Here is an 18,365-nt window from a genome sequence, read left to right as displayed (position 1 = left end):
AAGAGTTGCCGCGGTCCTGGTACATAAAAGGCCTACGACGGAACACGACGGATTTAGTCAGTAAGAGTCTGACACTCCCTCGCCGCTGCTAACCCACAGCGGGAGGGGTCATTTGATGATTTTTGAAAAAGGCCCGTGTCTAGACATCCTATCCTAGTGCTAGTTCTAATATAACCTAATCAGAGTACATCAGGAAAACATGGCACATTAACGATGCGATATCGTACTGACAAAGGTTAAGTACGATCACGTGCTCACGCGCATGACCGACGCTGAGGTCAACGCAATTATAAGAAGAAAACTGCATATGTATGTGAAACGTTAAATTTTTGACTTAGAATTCTTTTTTTAGATTTTAAGGGCAAATGTAGTACTGATTTGGATGCAATTTGGTTCGAAAATAGCTTGAAATCTGAAGAAAGATATAGGTGTTTACAGGGGGTTCCGGGGCGAGAGGGAATGGGATGCCGTCGCCTCCTTCTGCGAAGCGGTCATGCTCGAGAAGGAGGAGGCGGAACGCCAGAGAGTTCGCACCTCTCATCCCGGCCGCCGCGCTGGACCAGGTAGACACCATGGGCGCCGGGTGTCGCGAGATGACTCCCGGCCACCGTAGGCGTGGGTCTGTGGGCGGTGAGTTCGGGTGGCTCATCGTCCCTCTGTCTGCTTAGACGACAGACCCGTGTCGACGGCGCGCGTTGTTCCACGCGCTCCTCAAAGAGATGTCAGCAACCCCAGCGGGGCCCAGCAGGGCCAAGGCCTGCCGGGGCTGCGGGTTGTTCGAAAGAGATACCGCGGCCCTGCTACATAAAAGGCCTATGACGGAACACGACGGTTTTTAGTCAGTAAGAGTCTGACACTCCCTCACCGCTGCTAACCCACAGCGGGAGGGGTCATTTGATGATTTTTAACGTCGGAAAAAAAAAAAAGGTGTTTACAGGGGGTGTTTCATTGAGGGCATATTAAATAGGGGGGGGTCCCGGCTGTCATTTGAACGTCTTCGGCAGTCAATACGGGTAGTTAGAAGCCAGTCTTAGCAAGGAGAATCGGGTTGCCCGAGTAACTGGGTTGAGGAGATCAGATAGGGAGTCGCTGGGTATTAAAGTACGGAGATTATAACTATTATAGTTTATAGTATTATGTTATCACGTGTATTCTAAACAATTTATTGGAGATAAGACGTTTTCTGTTGATTAGTTAGGCTTAGAGATAAATAGTACAAAGGGTATCAAGATATATGTACATAATTAGAAAACATAATATATATACCGTTGCATATCCTGTCAACATGTTTTCAAAAAGGGGGAGGCTTCTCAATTCGTCGGGATCTTTTTTTTAATGTATGTTCACCGATTATTTGAAGACCCCTAGACCGACAAAATTCTTTTTTCGTTTGATATCCTATACTTCCCAGGTGGTCCCATAGTCGTGAGATCTCGAAAATTGTTTGCATACATAAGGTAAAAACTTGTCACACTCAGGTGTATGTCTTACAACGCGTCTTCTTCCCAGCAATAACATATAGGAAGTAGTGAAGGGTGGGCATTTTGGAGGCTGTCTTTTGTAAATTTCTGACGTTCAAAAAGTGCTGTCTTGCAGCCAAGTTTGAATAAACGATTTTTGATTTTGGACGTCTTTCGGCTGTCACGAAGACGACGACGTTCCTTACTAATATTTAAACTAGCTTCTGCCTGTGGTTTCACCCGCGTTTCTATTGTTATATGTATTTAATCTCTTCACATGAAGTTCCCTTGGGATGCGGGTGTAACGCCCAGCGTTAAAAAGAGGTGTATAATATATACATACGAAGTTATCATTATCCATATACATACATGTATATTATTTACATACATAGATTTGACAACTCAACAAGTATTAAAACATTGAGTGTGTATTAACAAAAAAACAGGTGAATTTGTTAAAGTGGGACCAACAAAATTAGGACACATTAAAACCACTGTTTTTGAATTTTCACGTTCAAATTCAAAAACAGTCAGGACGTTTATATTTTCAGTGAACTCGGACACAGAATAAAGAAGTACAGTTGTGAAGGTACTTATAGTTACCGGCGCAGATAATGAGCTCTCGGCGGAAGAGTGGGGATCGCTTTGCGCACTGTACACTTAAGGCAATAAGCCAATAAATCACTTCTGCGCAGGTGAAGGTCAGGGCTCAATATCCTTGCCGATGATTATACTAACGTTCGTAAAAATGTCACTCACACACGCATGAGCATTGACGGGCTTTTACCGGCTCTACCGATGCTGTCAGTACTGAGTGTCGAACATCGAGCACATACGTATGCTGTCATTGAACATCCTTGGCAGTCGTTAAGGGTAGATTGAAGCCAGTAAGTCTGACGCCAGTCTAGGCAAAGAGTATCGGGTTGCCCGGGTAACTGGGTTGAGGAGGTCAGATAGGCAGTCGCTCCGTGTAAAGCACTAGTACTCAGCTGAATCCGGTTAGACTGGAAGCCGACCCCAACATAGTTGGGAAAAGGCTCGGGAGATGATGATGAGCACATGCGTGTGTGAGTGACATTGTTACGAACGTTAATACGTAGCTTCACAACTGTTTACAGGAGGATATATTTAGGTAATATAAAGCTGGGTACTCACTTAGCAGTGTAGCACGTAACGTATCAGATACGGTATCAAGTGAGTACGTAGGCACGAGCCCGCTGCAAGCCGCTCGCAGCTGCAAGCCGCTCGCAGTGGAGCGCTGGAAGTTCGCAGTGACCCGCCGAGCGGCGGTTTCACTGCGAACACAAAGGCGGCTCGCAGTGTGCTCGTGAGGACCGTGGACGAGCCGTACCCACTTGCAGGTTGATACTGTATCTGATACTTTACGTGCTACGCTATAAAGTGAGTACCCAGCTTAAGAAGCGCATGCTTTGTGAGAGCAACATATAACACACGTTTTTCTAGTGCCACCGTTGCCATGGTAACCGACACAAACAACTCACATACACAATTAAGGAGACTGCGCTCATAAATCTGTAATGAGTAAAACATATTAATTAAAATTATTAATTACTTTGTTAGAAAAGTATGTAATTCGTGGCTAAGTACCAGCCGCATGGGTCGATCGATCATAAGGTTAAGCAACGCTTTGCGCGGTCAGTCGATGGATGGGCGATCGACCATCTTGTCATGACGAATTCCTCCGTGTTTCGGAAGGCACGTTAAATTGGTGGGTCCCGGCTGTCATTTGACCATCTTTGGCAGTCATTACGGGGTAATCAGAAGCCGGAAATTCTGATAACCAGTCTTAAGGTGTATTGGGTTGCCCAGGTAACTGGGTTGAGGAGGTCAGATAGGCAGTCGCTCCTTGTGGCACACTGGTACTCAGCTGCATCCAGTTAGACTGAAAGCCGACCCCAACATAGTTGGGAAAAAGCTGATGAACTGAAAACTGAAGCTTCTGAACTGAGTAAAACCCCCGTAGTTACTCTCATATTAAAACTACACATTTAAGCAGGCGGATGCTTAAATATGCAGTTTAGTTTATATCCGTCTGTTCGCGATAAACTCATAAACTACTGCGCAGATGTTCATGAGGTTTCATCTATAGATGATTCATAAGTTCATAAGTAAGATTTAGTTTAGGTATAAACACACCCCTGCGCACCTGGGGCCGGTCGCTAAGTATTAATAAAACCAATGATAATAAACATAGCAATAAAAATGCCTCGATAAAACTATACACAATAAAATTCATAATAACAAGTGGTCAAAAACACCTACCTATACTAATATTAAATCTATAAAAATACATGTTTGTTCGTTTATAACTTAAACGCTCCGAAACTACAGAACAGATTTGAAAAATTCTTTCACTGTTGGGGCGCTACACTCTTCCCGAGTAACATAGGCTATATTTTATCCCGGTACGGACAGTAGTTCCCACTGGACGTGGGTGTAAACACGGGAAAACGGCTAGTCATCAATACATAGAGAATATTTAGTGACAGGGCTAGTTATCGATAATTCCAATACAATCCCCTCCTTAGTACAAACAATAAAAATACCTTGATAAAATAATACATACATAGTTCATAGTATGAGGTCAAAAACCTACCTATTGTTTGTAGAAAAAAAAAATACCTTTCAGTACTAAAGTCGAAATAATCGCATTTACAAAGATATAAGAGAGATAATACAAACGGATATTATATTGCAGGGATCAATCGTTATCAAATCCTTATAAATCGATTACATAAATTAAAATTAGTAATCCATTCGGCTATCGGAACTGTATGTAATTATAAATTTATAAATATGTTGAATTCGGTATCCAACAACCTATTTGTTATTTATCATACTAATGTAAGAAAATATTGTCAAGTATAGTGCAAATTCGCGTAGCTAGCATTGGATAATACCGCATATCTGCAATACATCTAGTTCTACAGGGGAGATTAAAACTTAATAAAACTTATTTCAACAGATATCTGGCTCATTTTTTTAATATTAAGTAATTATAGATAATTACTTAATTATTTACACACCATAAATATACTGTATACAAAAAATTTACTAAACACAGTCTTGGACACCAATGACTGTGTTTCGGATGGCACATTAAACAGTCCCGGCTGTCATTGAACATCCTTGGCAGTAGTTACGGGTGGTCAGAAGCCAGTAAGTCTGACGCCAGTCTAACCAAGTATCGGGTTGCCTGGGTAACTGGCTTGAGGAGGTAAGATAGGCAGTCGCTCCTTGTAAAACACTGGTACTCAGCTGAATCCAGTTAAACTGGAAGCTGACCCCAACATAGTTGAGAAAATGCTTGGGAGATGATGGTCGAAACTAAGTACACGTTGGGAATTGTTTTTCTTTATTAAGATTTTATCACATTTACAATGTTGAGAAGTTTTCTTTGTTTTCATTTGTAACATGAGTATGCAAATATGGCAACTGGTAACAAATAAGAATTTATACAACATTGTATATTGTATGAAACAAAGGAGTTTATTTTGAATTTATGCCAAATAATAAACTTGAGTTGCATAGAAACAAAAGTATAAGAGTATTTTATTTTAGTTTTTTTTTACAAAACCAAAAATAGAAAGTATTTTTAGAATATGTTCAGAAATAAGTAATTTTTAAAAAATATAATAATTTTTAGAAATTAAGAAAAAGATGCACCTGAGATTACACATATGTGCAATATAATATAATTAAGGACCATTTCTCTTCATACAAAAATTTCAAAAATATAAAAGATAATTTTGATTTTTTTCTCAGATTCTAGTTGCAGATGGTAACTGACAATTTTTTTATTAAATTTTTAGGTTTATTTATACATATATTTAGTTGCATTTATGATAGTCTAGTCAACTTTCTAATATTATGACATCACAAATTTATTTTTTTGCAAGTCATTCTGTTGTCATAATTCCTGGCTCCTACCTGTGTTTACTATTGATCATAAATAAATCTATTAGACACACAATATAGCTAGAAATACTGTTACCCTTGAAATGATGTTAGATAGAGAAGAATGGAAGATCATAATTAAAATTGGGCATTTGGGGTAAGAGCAGAAGGATGATAAAATTACAAATATGTAACATGCATTTCAGTGTCTTCTGTACCCCAAAAAAACTACATACACAACTAAAACGAAGCCTATTTGTTATTATTATGTATCTAAGTACTTCTATACCAATATAATAAAGAGGAAACATATTATTGTTTGTATCCCAAATGCTCCGAAACTACTGAACCGATATGAAAAATTCTTTCACTGTTGGGGAGCTACACTGTTCCCGAGTAACATAGGCTATATTTTATCCCGGTACGAGCAGTAGTTCCTGCAGGATGTGGATGAAACTGTGAGCAACAGCTAGACTACACTAACATTATAAAAAGGCAAAGTTTGTAAGGTTCCTACAACCTTACAATATTATTAAGGTTAATGTGAATTTTTTCTTTATTTCTAATTCATTCTTTTTAATTGATTACATAGGAATATTTACATTACGTAAAAGTAAACTTATTTATACATTAAGGTTAATTGAGAGATCTTAACTGATTATGATTTCTTTTTGCCAATAAATGTTTTATGTTATTGTGTGTGTGTGTTTTAAGCTATATTTTATCCTCGTATGGCTTGTAGTTGACTGGAGATGCAGTTAAAACCGCACAAGACAGCAAGTATTCGATATTTTTGAGTTACAGGTGTTTTTTGGTAACAAACATTGAATTTAAATAAGTTCATCACAGACTTACATTTTCCAATAAGATTTTTAACGGATTTTGACAGAAATTCAAGACTTTTTACGACCTTTTAATGGTATACCTAACTATTGCAGCTATAGATATGTTAGAAATCAGACGCAAAAAAAAACTGGTGTTCAAATAATCGATTGGGAGAGTCTGCCATCTGGCTAGATTGCCAGTCAGACACACACATGGCAAGAAAATGGCATGTCAGGTGTTTACGAGCCGGCAAAACCGATATCGAGCGGTCTTAACGCGTGTGAACTATGAATTTTAGCCCTTAACGCGTAATAGACGAACCAAATCTTTTACGTGCTAAATAATCCAAGATAAAACAATAAAACACAAATAGATGACTCATAACAGCATCTAAGAACACAGGACGATAACCTAACAAGAATTTTATTCAACTTTACAAAGAAAAAAATAAGTAAATAAGATTTTTTTCTTAACAATATTGACCTCACATGCTGTTTCGTAGTAAAAAAAATGTTTTTAATTTTGATTATTCGGGAAAAATATTTACGTACCTCGAAAAGTTTCAGCAGTATGTTCACGTATAGTCTCCGGACGCCCAAAGATTTTCCAATTGAAGCAAGGAATATTATGCACAATATTAAAAGTAATAACGGCGTGTACAGTATAGATATAGCAACGGACACGAACGGCATGATCAACGCCATTTTGATGACTGATTGATTAATTGAGCGATTTTATAGCGAATGAAAAACGAACGGGTGTCATTCATTCGTTGGCTGTCAGAAATTTGTCAGATGTGTCAAAATTGCTTTTAGTTGTTGCTGCGGAAAAAATGAACGAAGAAGTATTGTTTATTTTTATAATGTTTTTTGCATTTATTCATCAGTAAATCATAAATGTATGCATTTGAATATGTTTTCATGATTTTAAGGTAAAATTTGTGTTATTTCATTGTTTTATGAATTATTTCACAGACACATCACAGCTGATTTGCAGACGAATTATCAAAACGTGATCACTGTCAAATTCGTTTAGTTCTAGTTCTGATGCAAAAATTAATGAATAAAGATCTCAAAAATCAGATTTTATACTAACCAATTAAAACTATATTATTCAATACAATAATTTAAAAAATAACCAATTATTTCTGCTAAGTAAATAATAAAATAAATCTAATTATGTTGACAGCTGTCTGTACGTAAAAAATATTTTGCTTGGCAACCCCACCCAGTTATAACCTCTACGGCAAATCGAATCTTGGGATTTTTCAATAAATCCTGTTTGGATTTCAGGTCCCAGATAAATTATAATTCAAGATGTCTGAGCTTCCCTTTGGACCCCCAGTGCGAGTGTCGCCACTCATCAGGGTAATTACAATTTTTAATTTGTTACAAAACATTTTTCGTTCTAAACCTACCATTATGTAACACAGTGTTTTCGAACTGAAATTCTTAATTTAAATCCATTTTTATTTTTAAAACTATATTTCTCAAAAAAGAGGTTCAATGTCAATGTTTTTCTTGTTTTGTGGACAGTGTTAAGTTAAAATATTTTATGCATAGTTTTTTCATGTAACCTTGCATTTTAGGATTTGTAATTTCATAAAAATAACTGTTCGTATTCTCTATCCTCTTATAAAATAACTGTAGCATATAACGAGTAAGATAGAAGGAAATAACGAACCTAAGATAGTATTTACAACATTTTGTTGAGTACTGTTACTCTACCCATCATACATGTCGGGTTACCTGAATGATATGAAAGCTAAACCTCAACTTAGCTATAAAACATACTGATAATTGGACGTAGTTATGCAGAAACGTTCCAACCCACAAGTCACCCGAAATCGAGTTATTGTGATTGAACAGCCTAAAATTTAGCATATGGTTATCTAAACTCAATATAATTCAACAATAAAACCTCTAGTACCTTTACTAGTTAGAATAAAAAAGAATACAACTGAAACGCGTAAATGCTTATATCTCAAATTCAAGTTGAATTTGAGATATAAGCATTTACGCGTACAGTGGGTTGGAATGTTTCTGCATAACTACGTCCAATTGGAAATCAACTACGCTTTTATGTTAAATGATTATGACTATTCTCAACTCCTATGAAGACTTTAGCCTAATAAAACTCCACCAAAGTGGAGTAGAGCAGAGAACTGTATAAACAGTCATTATCATCCCATGCGAGTTGCTACCAATACTGGGATAAAATATAGCCTATGTTACTCAGGAAGGGTTTCCTGCATTTAAATACTTTTTAAATCAGTTCAGCTTGTGGCTTTAGGGTACAAACAAGAAAATGATTCCTCTTTATTTGAATCAAATTCAAAATTTATTTCAAGTAGGCCTCTATCAGCTCTTTCAAAACGTCAAACTAGTTCCACAGTTCCAAAGAGTTGGTCTCATAGGGAAGAACCGGCAAGAAACTCCATAGATATTAGCACAGATTACCCACATTTTCTGTAATCCAACATTCCAGTTTGGCCGCTGGTCGTTCCTCGGCGCTGGCATCCTGTACGGAGCGTTCCACCAGAGCCGGCTCTCCAAGCGCGAGGAGAAGCTGCGTGAGATCGAAGCTAAGGAGAAGGTCATCAGGGACGAGAAGCTTAAGAAGGAGAAGGCGATTGCTGCTGCTGGTCTGATTATCTTTACATATTTCATACACATATATATTGCATATTAGGTGATTCTCTGTAGGGGGCTGTCCATTAATCACTAAATTTTTTTGGTACTTTTAACCCCTCACCCTTTGGTGATACATGGTGAGGTTTCAACTACACCAAAATGGAGTATAATTTTTTCTGCCCCATAGTTTTACCCACATTCTGAGGAAACTATTGCTTGCATTTAGTTAAAAGTTACCCATAATTATGTTATCCTACTGTTTAAGGGTTATTACTGTAAAGTTACCTTAAAATCCTTTTAGTAGTTTGTGTGAAAAAGTAACAGCGAAGTTCCACCAAAATTATAAAGGCCGTGGCACAAAGGTGGTAATGTTGTGGACTCTAGAATTACATTTGTATGCATCACTGTTCTGCACAGTGCCGAAGCTCGTACAACTTAACATTACCATACACAATTCATACGCCCTTGGAATGTGGGTGTTATTGACAAAGACATAACTTTACTAGCGATTAATCTCGGTTTCGCTTGGTTTATCCTTAGTTGATATTATAAATGCGAGAGCAACTCTGTCCGTTTGTCTGTCACTCTCGTTTGCTTTCGCGCCAGAACAGATTTTAAAAGGTATAGACAGGGCCTAAGAAAGGGCATAGAATACTTTTCGACCGAGTGCGAGAAAAACGCGGGTGTAACCGCGGGGAACAAGTAAACTTTAAAATATATTTAAATGTTCCTTGTGAACATCTCTATCTATTGCCACACGAAAATGCCTGTAGCAGTTTTCAAGTTCATCGCCTACAAACAACTTTTGAGTTATGCAGTGTTTAATACTTCTTTTTATTGTTTCAGCCGAAATCAAAGCCCTCGAAGAAATGGTAGCCAAGAAATGAACATTACGGGACTAAGATCTAGTTAATAAGTTAATAGTGCTCGTCGCCATCTTGAAAAGTGTTGCCGGTGTAGAAAATGTTGTGTTTTTTGCACTGGCAACGTTATTCCATCAATAAATTATGTATTTAATGCAATATAGGTGATTATTATAGATTTTTGTTTTATTTATCGTAGTTAATAATATAATACATGTAGGTATGATTTCTTCTGGTCGTTGTTCTTAAACCCCGCCCGACTGTTGCCTCATCAGAGAATTGAACCCACAAATATTATAATACCGTCGCATCTTGGTAGTAAGACAATAAAATCTATTTTTAAGATTACCTAAGAACTATTACTTACACTTGATAGGATAGTAGGAATGAAAAGGAATTTACTATGACAAGTCCTAAATAGTTGTGGCCACTAGGGGCGCTGTCATCGCGCACACAGCTAATAGATACGATAACGGTATGTACGTAAGTAACGTACTCAACAACATATTCGTTTTTCACCCTAAAAATATGTATTTTGATAAACCTTGGCAGTAAAGTCTGGATAACATGTGAGCTACCGCTTTATCCGGTGGGAAGTGTTTATTCGGGATTAAAAAGGCTCTTTTTTCTGAAAACAGCACTGTAATTGGTTAATAAAGAAGAAATTGGTGTCTATTTCTTTTAGGTCTTGCCATTATTTAAAGTAAATACCTTACGTTTATTAGATTAGTTTACAGTTTGTAAACTAAAAACTGCCATCTATAGATAGACATCACAATTTAAAAGATATAGTTTTTAATATCTGTTCATAGATGGCGCTTTGCTTAAAAATGCGTAGATCTGTTACTAGCTGGCGTTAGGTGTTCTATTGCATTGCTGCTTTTCTGAGCATTTTACTGCCAATTTGCATAAAATATATGCAAATTACGTAATAAGTCGTGGTGGCCTAGTGGGTGAAGAACCAGCTTCTCGAGTATGAGGGCATAGGATCGATTCCAGGTCAGGCAAGTACCAATAAAGCTTTTTTAAGTTTGTATGTACTTTCTAAGTACCTATATCTTAGACACCAATGGCTGATAAAAAGGTGAAGGAAAACATCTTGAAGAAACCTGGACTATAAAGTCTGAAATCGCCAACCTGCATTGAGCAAGCGTGGTGATTAATGCTCAATCGAGAAGGATTGAGCGTTACGCGACGGACGAGCGAACGTGTGAGAGGAGGCCGCAGCCCAGCAGTAGGACGATAAAAAGGCTGTAACAGTAACAGTATATGCAAATTGGCAGTAAAATGCCTATTTGATACGAGTTTTTTTATTCTGACTAGTATTAAGTAGGGGTATACGATTCACATTCGACTGCGATCCAACCACGACCCGATTACGATTGAAGCGTATGTGGCATACCGCTATTTTTTCTTTGAAATAAACGTTTTTATCCTTTTCTGTCATTCAATAATGAATCATTTGGTCTGCAAATGATTTACGATTGCAATATGATTGTAGAGCCAACTACCATATAGACCAAAATCACCAAAATAGCAGACCAATCGCAAACCAATCGAATGTCGTTGGAATAGGTACGATTGGTCTTATATTAGCAGCAGAATGCCCGATATGGTTAAAACTGCTATTGCGATCATATGCGATTCGATTTATATTCCATTTTGACATTATTAACTTAGGAGAATCGGGCCCCTGATAGGCTGGAGCTCCTTGTAAAGCACTGGTACTCAGCTGCATCATGTTAGACTGGAAGCCGACGCCAACATAGTTGAGAAAGTTTCTTCAGTGCATTTTTGAGTACCTACCTATTAATATTAAAAACTATAGCTATAACTAATAGTCCGGTTATTACACTCTTGCGCACATTTGCGTCAACACGTCGCGGGTGGGCGTGTCGTTATCATTTCACTCTATTTTGCTCGCGAGGTCAGTAGGACTACTAATTTCATGGTTACTTTAATAGTTTCAGAAAGTTTCTTTTTTAATATTTGTAGAGCAGTAATACTAGTTGTTTTGCGCTGTTTTGCCTGCACCCTGAAGGAACTATTTGGCGCTTAGAGATATTGCTATTGCGTTGAACTAATCTAGTAATATTAAAGAGATTGCTAGTATAGGTTGAATGTCTTTGATGACATCATCATCTGCCCACCAGCCTTTTCCCAACTATGTTGGGGTCGGCTTCTAGTCTAACCGGATGGACCAGTGTTTTACAAAGAGCGCCTGCCTGACCTCCTTAAAACACTACCTGGGCAAAACCGATCTTAGTAAGACTGATTATAATGTGCCTTCCGGAACACGGTGTTCAAATGACAGCCGGGACGCACCCATTTTAATGTCCTACGTAGGAACTCGTCATGACAAGATAGTCTCCCATCCACGGAGTGAACGCGCCAAGCGTTGCTTAACCTTATGATGCTTTTGGCTTTGACTTAACCACGACTCCACGAGCTCTTAACTATTGGTTCGAGTGTTAAAAGTTAATATTTAAACGTGTATTATTAGAGTTTCCAAAATAACATGTAATTTGGCTTTCTCCCACAAATATTCAGTGTTTTGTTTGGCATTACCGAAGTGCACAATAATTATGATTGTTATTTGTAAATGTTCAGTATTTTCAACCAATGTTTAGCCCACGCAGTTTCACCAAAAATTTGTAAGTACGCTGTGTCGCGAGTTGCAGTTTCGCGGACATTTTACCCCAGGGGCCCGATTCTCCTAAGTTAATAATGTCAAAATCGAATAGAAATTGAATCGCAATATGATCGAAATAGCAGTTTTAACCGTATCGGGCATTCTGCTACTAATATAAGACCAATCGTATTCCAACGAAATTCGATTGGTTTGCGATTGGGCTGCTATTTTGGTGATTTTGTTCTGTACGGCAGTTTGCTCTACAATCATATTGCAATCGTAAATCATTTGCAGACAAAATGATTCATTATTAAATGACAGAAAAGGATAAAAACTCAATCGTAATTGAGTTGTGATTGGATCTCAGTCGGATGTGAATCGTATTGTAGCTTAATTAAAATTGTACAATCGTGCACCAGAACATACTACATTTGTGTACGTCACAGTGCGCGCACACCGGGGGAATCATTCAATTTTGTTTTTGAAGTTCGTTCTTCAAATTAAAATAAAGTGGGTGGCTTTTGAAATAGTTACAGCTATTTTTAACGAAAAATCAATTCATCACACAAAACTTATGCACTAGAAATGCGTAAATAATGCATTAAATATTAGGAACTCGCCTACATTCTAACAATATTTTATGCTTTTGAATCATGTTATAAAACGCGGGAAGCGTAATGATTAATTATATTTTCCATTCACTTTAAATCATAACGAAAGCTATTTAAATTATAAATCACGTTATTTCAAATCTTAAATCTGTAAAATGTGTAAAATTATTCACGAATTTAATAATATTACAAAATTCGTGAGTCATAAAATATAAAAACACTAGCCGTTTTCCCACGGTTTCACTCGCTTCCCTTTCGAACTACTGCCCGTACCGAGATAAATGTAGCCTTGTCACTCGGGAAGAGTGTAGCGCCCCAACAGTGAAAGAATTTTTTCAAATCGTTTCAGTAGTCTCGGAGTCTTTATTTAGGTAACATACAAAAAAAATCTCTTTATAATATTAGAATAGATATTCACGATTTATTAATATTATAAAAATCGTGACTCATAAAAAAACATGGACGCTTTTTTTTTAAGTGTAGCGAATGGCGGCAAAGCCGAGACACTCGGACGATTGTCTTTGGCAAACAGCCAATGTACCGCCTGTGAATCTTACTATAAATTATTTACATTGCTCAATTAGATATGTTTTAAATAAACTTTATTGATACAAGCTGCATTTGAAAATAATAATAAACAAATCGGGCATGGAAATATTGTAACTTGCTTTTAGCGCCATCTATTGGCCAAAAATCGATTCTAACCGCAGCCTTGTCCCTTCGAAACGGAAGTCATTACAACTTTTTTTAATTCAGTTACCTGAAATAAGTTTCTGTACACAGAAGTTTTAATAACCAGAATATCAGACAATAAATTATTAAAAATTATTATTTATATTATATATATATATTATATTTTATATATATATATTATTATTTTTGAAATAGGTAGTAGGATAGGCATAGGATAGGTATTTTTAGCTAGTTATGTATACCAACTTATTCTTGCGCCATCACACCTTGCAAGTTCTGCGTGCTGTGCTGCTACTGCCGCTGCGGTTGCGGAGAACCTCAAGCGGCGGAAATAGACATATAAACATCCGAATTGAGAACCTCCTCTTTTTTGGGTCGTCAGTTAATATTGTGGTCCGGCCCGGCTGGAGCTATATTTTTTTTACCGCAAGTTTTCATTTTTATAGTAAATATTTACTTATAACTAATGTTGCAAATACATCCTCCAACCAAGAGGTATCGGGTTGCCCGGGTTACTGGGTTGAGGAGGTCAGATAGGCAATTGTTCCTTGTAAAACACTCAACTGCATCCGGTTAGACTGGAAGCCGACCCCAACATAGTTGGGAAAAGGCTCGACAGCTGAAATGAGCGTTGTAAATATCTATACGTATGCTATGTATACTTACCTAAAATAATTCAAATTCAACCAGTAAATCCAAACTTGAAATGAATTGATACACACATAAATCAAGCGAGTACTTCAGAATCTGTTACAACAGTAAACGCCTAGGAACACAGACACACAAACCCATGGAGAACAAAATGACTAGCGGAGATGTCATAACGCAAAATCTCCTAAGAAAGTAGCGCGACAACATGCGGGGCGAGGGGGACGAGGAACGTTACTAGCTCTGCACTTAAAAACAAAATAAAATCACTAAACTGGTTGACGTTTCTCGTGACCAAAAGGCTGGCTATTACCTTGGACAAAGGATCAGCATGGCCATGCAACGAGGTAATGCTGCCAGGAGACGAATTTTTTTACCATTTTTAGTTTCTTTTTTTTTTACGTAGATAGTTTTAATATTTTTGTATGTTTTTGTAAATGTGTAATATCTGTAAAAAAATCTAATCAAGCAAGACCAAATATGACAGATTGGTTTTGTTTTGACAAGGAACCCGAACGTCTCGTTAGTTCTAGTAACTGATCATCACGTCTACCGTCAGTTGCTCGAGCTACAAAAAGACCCCTTAACCACCTTATTTTTTACGGAAAATCATCAAATGACCCTTCCCGCTGTGGGTGCAGCGTAAAGGAGTATCTTGCTGACTAAAACCCACCATGTTCCTTCATAAGTCTGACCTACCATCCTTTTGGCATCTCCGCAATCTTTCCTTCCTCTATGGTTTACGTCTAGGAACGCAGAACCGCGGCTGTGGTTCGTCAAACGCTCGTATTCTGCCACATAAACTAGCCATTTGACGATAATCACTAGCAAATGTTTTAGGCATAAAACTAGATGTTTGTACAACATTCTTTTTTGGGAAATGTGGGAAAATAGGCGCTAGTTTTTCTGTGATGGAAAGTTTTCTTTTTTCATGAGTAGATTTAAGAAACTTTCACAAAATAGCTCGGAGCCTGGAAGTTAGTGATTGCTATGTAGGTACACTCGTGCATCGGAGAGCACGTTAATCTCGGTCCTGCTCGTGGTCTCTCTCCGGCTCCGGTCGTGTCGGATTGCCGTCCCATCGCGCTATGAGGGTGAAGGAACAGTGAGTGCACCCGTGTCCAAGCAAATGTGCGTGCACTATGATATGTCCTGGGGCCCGATTCTCCTAATTTTACTTAAGCGCCATACGATTCACGTTCGACTCGATTCGACTGATATCCAATCCCGACTCGATTACGATTGAAACGTATGTGGCATTCCGCTATTTTTTCTTTGAAATAAACGTTTTTATCCTTTTCTGTCATTCAATAATGAATCATTTTGTCTGCAAATGATTTGCGATTGCAAAATGATTGTACAGCAAACTACCGTATTGACCAAAATCACCAAAATAGCAGACCAATCGCACACCAATCAAATGTCAATCGAATACGATTGGTCTTTTATTAGTAGCAGAATGCCTGATATGCTTAAAACTGCTATTGCTATCATATTGCGATTCGATTTCTATTCGATTTTGACATTATTAACTTAGGAGAATCGGGCCCCTGGCTGATCTCCTTATATGCGAATTCATGTATGGTATGTATATTAAATGACAGACGGACGGATAACGAAGTGATCCTTTATAATGATATATTACTTTCTTCTAATTCATGTCCAAAACTAATTTTAATCATTTGACACATACCTAGTCGAATCTGCAGATGTAATTAATTACTTGTGCGAGGCGTTTAATTCTCCATGACAGTTTCAAAAATTAATCATCGTTGATATAAAATATTAGAGATTTTTTCTACAATCTAAAGGAAATGAGCATTTAGTAAATGTCAAACCCACTAGTATTTTATCATGTCAAATATTATTTAGGTAACCTAATAATCTGAGTAGGAATATGATTAAGTATAATTTTGTCCCTGTTTCTCGTGACTATGGGCAACCGCGCTTGTCGATATATTGACCACTAGCCGATTCCCAGCGGTTTCACCCTTGTTTCGTGGGGACTACTGTCCGTACCGGGATAAAATATAGCCTATGTTACTCTGGAAGAGTACAGCTTTCTACCAGTGAAAGAATTTTGCTAATAGGTTCAGTAGTTTCGGACCGTTTAAGGAACAAAAAAGATGTTTCCTCACTATTATATAATACCATTTCTATTATTTATATATAGCCATTTCCTTAGCGAACATCAAAGTTTTTAATATCAAAAGAAATACCGGGTAAACAATGTATCCTGCCAGACTTTATTTTTAAGTTTATTTATCGACTATAAAACTTTGATGTCATCGATTTTATTCGATTTTAACATTGTTTTATCGATCGACACGGTAACGATAAATATTTTTTTACTGCCTGTGGTTTTTTCGCGCCAATATTAGGTTGATGACAGAATAGAGTCGGAAGTTGGGAATATTTTTTATTTGATAGCCTACTCATATTTTAAAGAAGTTTATTTTTACAGTAAAAGCTCCGAAACTACGATTTCCGGGGCTACACTGATCACATTCCCCGGGTGATATTATCTCATCTGCCTAGCCTTTTCCCAACTATGTTGATGTCGGCTTGAGGCTTCCAGTCTAACCGGATGCGGCTGAGTAGTGTGATACAAGGAGCTACCGCCCATCAACCCAGTTACCCGGGAAATCCAATACCACTTGGTAAGACTGGTTGTCAGACTTACTGGCTTCTTACTTCCCATAACGATTGCCAAACAAAGGTACCTATTAATTATTATCCTGCCTGGGTCACAAAGGCTAAATTTTATCCGGACAATAGAAGCTCTCGGGTGAAACCGCCAGAAATAGGTAGCAATTACTAACCTGGTTTTATTATGAACAAACCCTTATATTATTTACCTTGGCTAGGTACAAATCAGGTTTAATAGCCACCGCAGCCATTTTGTTTTTAGTTGTGTAAACAGAGCTTTATTTACCGCCAAAGCAAAAAAGCATTATAACAATCTTACATCAGAATCTTATACAACATGTAACGTAGGTAATTAACGCACACCTTCAAACACCCCAATTAGAATATTATGTTATAATCATAATACATACACTGAATTTTTAATTTAACATGTATATGCATTGTTATTTACTAAATTATAGTTCGGCCATTCAGAGAATGCGTTCCTGACACGTCGCGATTGAACTGACGACGTAATAACATTCATTGATTATTGATATAATAATGTTGTTTTAATGCTCCTCAATTGTTAAAACGGTAAACAACCAGCAAAAATATTTTTATCGTAACTGCAACGCCATTGCAAAGTTACGTCGTCAGTTCAATCGCGACGTGTCAGGAACGCATTCTCTGAATGGCCGAACTATAGTTATACCAATTCTTGGAGAACTTTTTGGTCATGTAGTATGACTACTACTTCGCACGCAAATATCGCGCCGCGCGCCGCTCGACTCGACACAACATAACGGAACTACGGAAAAAGCCGACAATACACGAAGTCTTATTACTTTGAGTTACGGTCTATTTGAATTTGTTTTGACTGTACAGGGTTAATATGACAATAATTTCCGTAGTTTTAATTATTTTTGGGATAAAAAATTACCTATATTAAAAATGATATAAATCGATTCAGTAAACGATTCTGAACAAACTGATTTCAGGATGTGCGTTAATTAAGTTACATGTTGTATAGGCACCTATCTGAATCTTATCTCTTCAGGATAGCATTTGTAAGAAAAAAAAATAACAAAGTACAAATAAATCTAAAAAACCTAATCCACCGCATGTGAAGCGCGTGCATAAATATTTTGCAATAAAATAGTTATCTGCATTTACTGAAATTATTAAGAACATTTCATTTAAAAAGGAACATTTAGGACGTGAATAAGTATATTTGAAAACTTTTCAACGTTTGATGCGTATGGAAATCTTGACAAAAAAATCCTACAATTCATAAGACATTGACAAAAAAAATCGTACGATTCAAAAACATAAAATGTGCAATATATTATATTTATTAAATATGCATTCACCAAAAATCTATTCACCAAAAAATATTCCCACATCCAAACGCCCCGTCGATATTCTAAAATATCTAAAATTAGTCGCGTCTT

The 18,365-nt window shown here is 37.2% G+C and overlaps 2 protein-coding genes across 5 annotated transcripts in view; one reads left to right on the top strand and one right to left on the bottom strand.

Annotated features, from left to right (window-relative positions):
• The window catches only part of LOC124644085 (glycerol-3-phosphate acyltransferase 4), a 34,741-nt gene extending 27,809 nt beyond the window's left edge, over positions 1-6,932 (bottom strand). Inside the window, exons 1-2 of one of the 4 annotated variants that reach the window (XM_047183294.1) lie at positions 6,755-6,932; positions 2,967-2,993 (exon numbers count right to left, since the gene is read on the bottom strand). In XM_047183294.1, the coding sequence (XP_047039250.1) occupies positions 2,967-2,993; positions 6,755-6,907 (180 nt within the window). In that variant the 5' untranslated portion in view covers positions 6,908-6,932. The remainder of the gene's footprint in view (positions 1-2,966; positions 2,994-6,754) is intronic. The other 3 variants (XM_047183295.1, XM_047183296.1, XM_047183297.1) reach the window with 3 other exon arrangements.
• Positions 6,933-7,402: 470 nt separating this feature from the next.
• LOC124644260 (ATP synthase subunit e, mitochondrial) lies at positions 7,403-9,875 on the top strand. Its single transcript, XM_047183517.1, has 3 exons — positions 7,403-7,570; positions 8,691-8,847; positions 9,683-9,875. Exons 1-3 carry the CDS (start codon positions 7,520-7,522, stop codon positions 9,721-9,723), a joined length of 249 nt encoding a protein of 82 aa, XP_047039473.1. The 5' UTR covers positions 7,403-7,519; the 3' UTR covers positions 9,724-9,875.
• Positions 9,876-18,365: the final 8,490 nt, after the last annotated feature.

The sequence above is a fragment of the Helicoverpa zea genome, chromosome 29, assembly GCF_022581195.2.
Source record: "Helicoverpa zea isolate HzStark_Cry1AcR chromosome 29, ilHelZeax1.1, whole genome shotgun sequence".
In the NCBI taxonomy this organism is placed as follows: Eukaryota; Metazoa; Arthropoda; class Insecta; order Lepidoptera; family Noctuidae; genus Helicoverpa; species Helicoverpa zea.
Note: the sequence above shows the minus strand (reverse complement) of the source record. Positions and strands in the feature narration are given on the sequence as shown.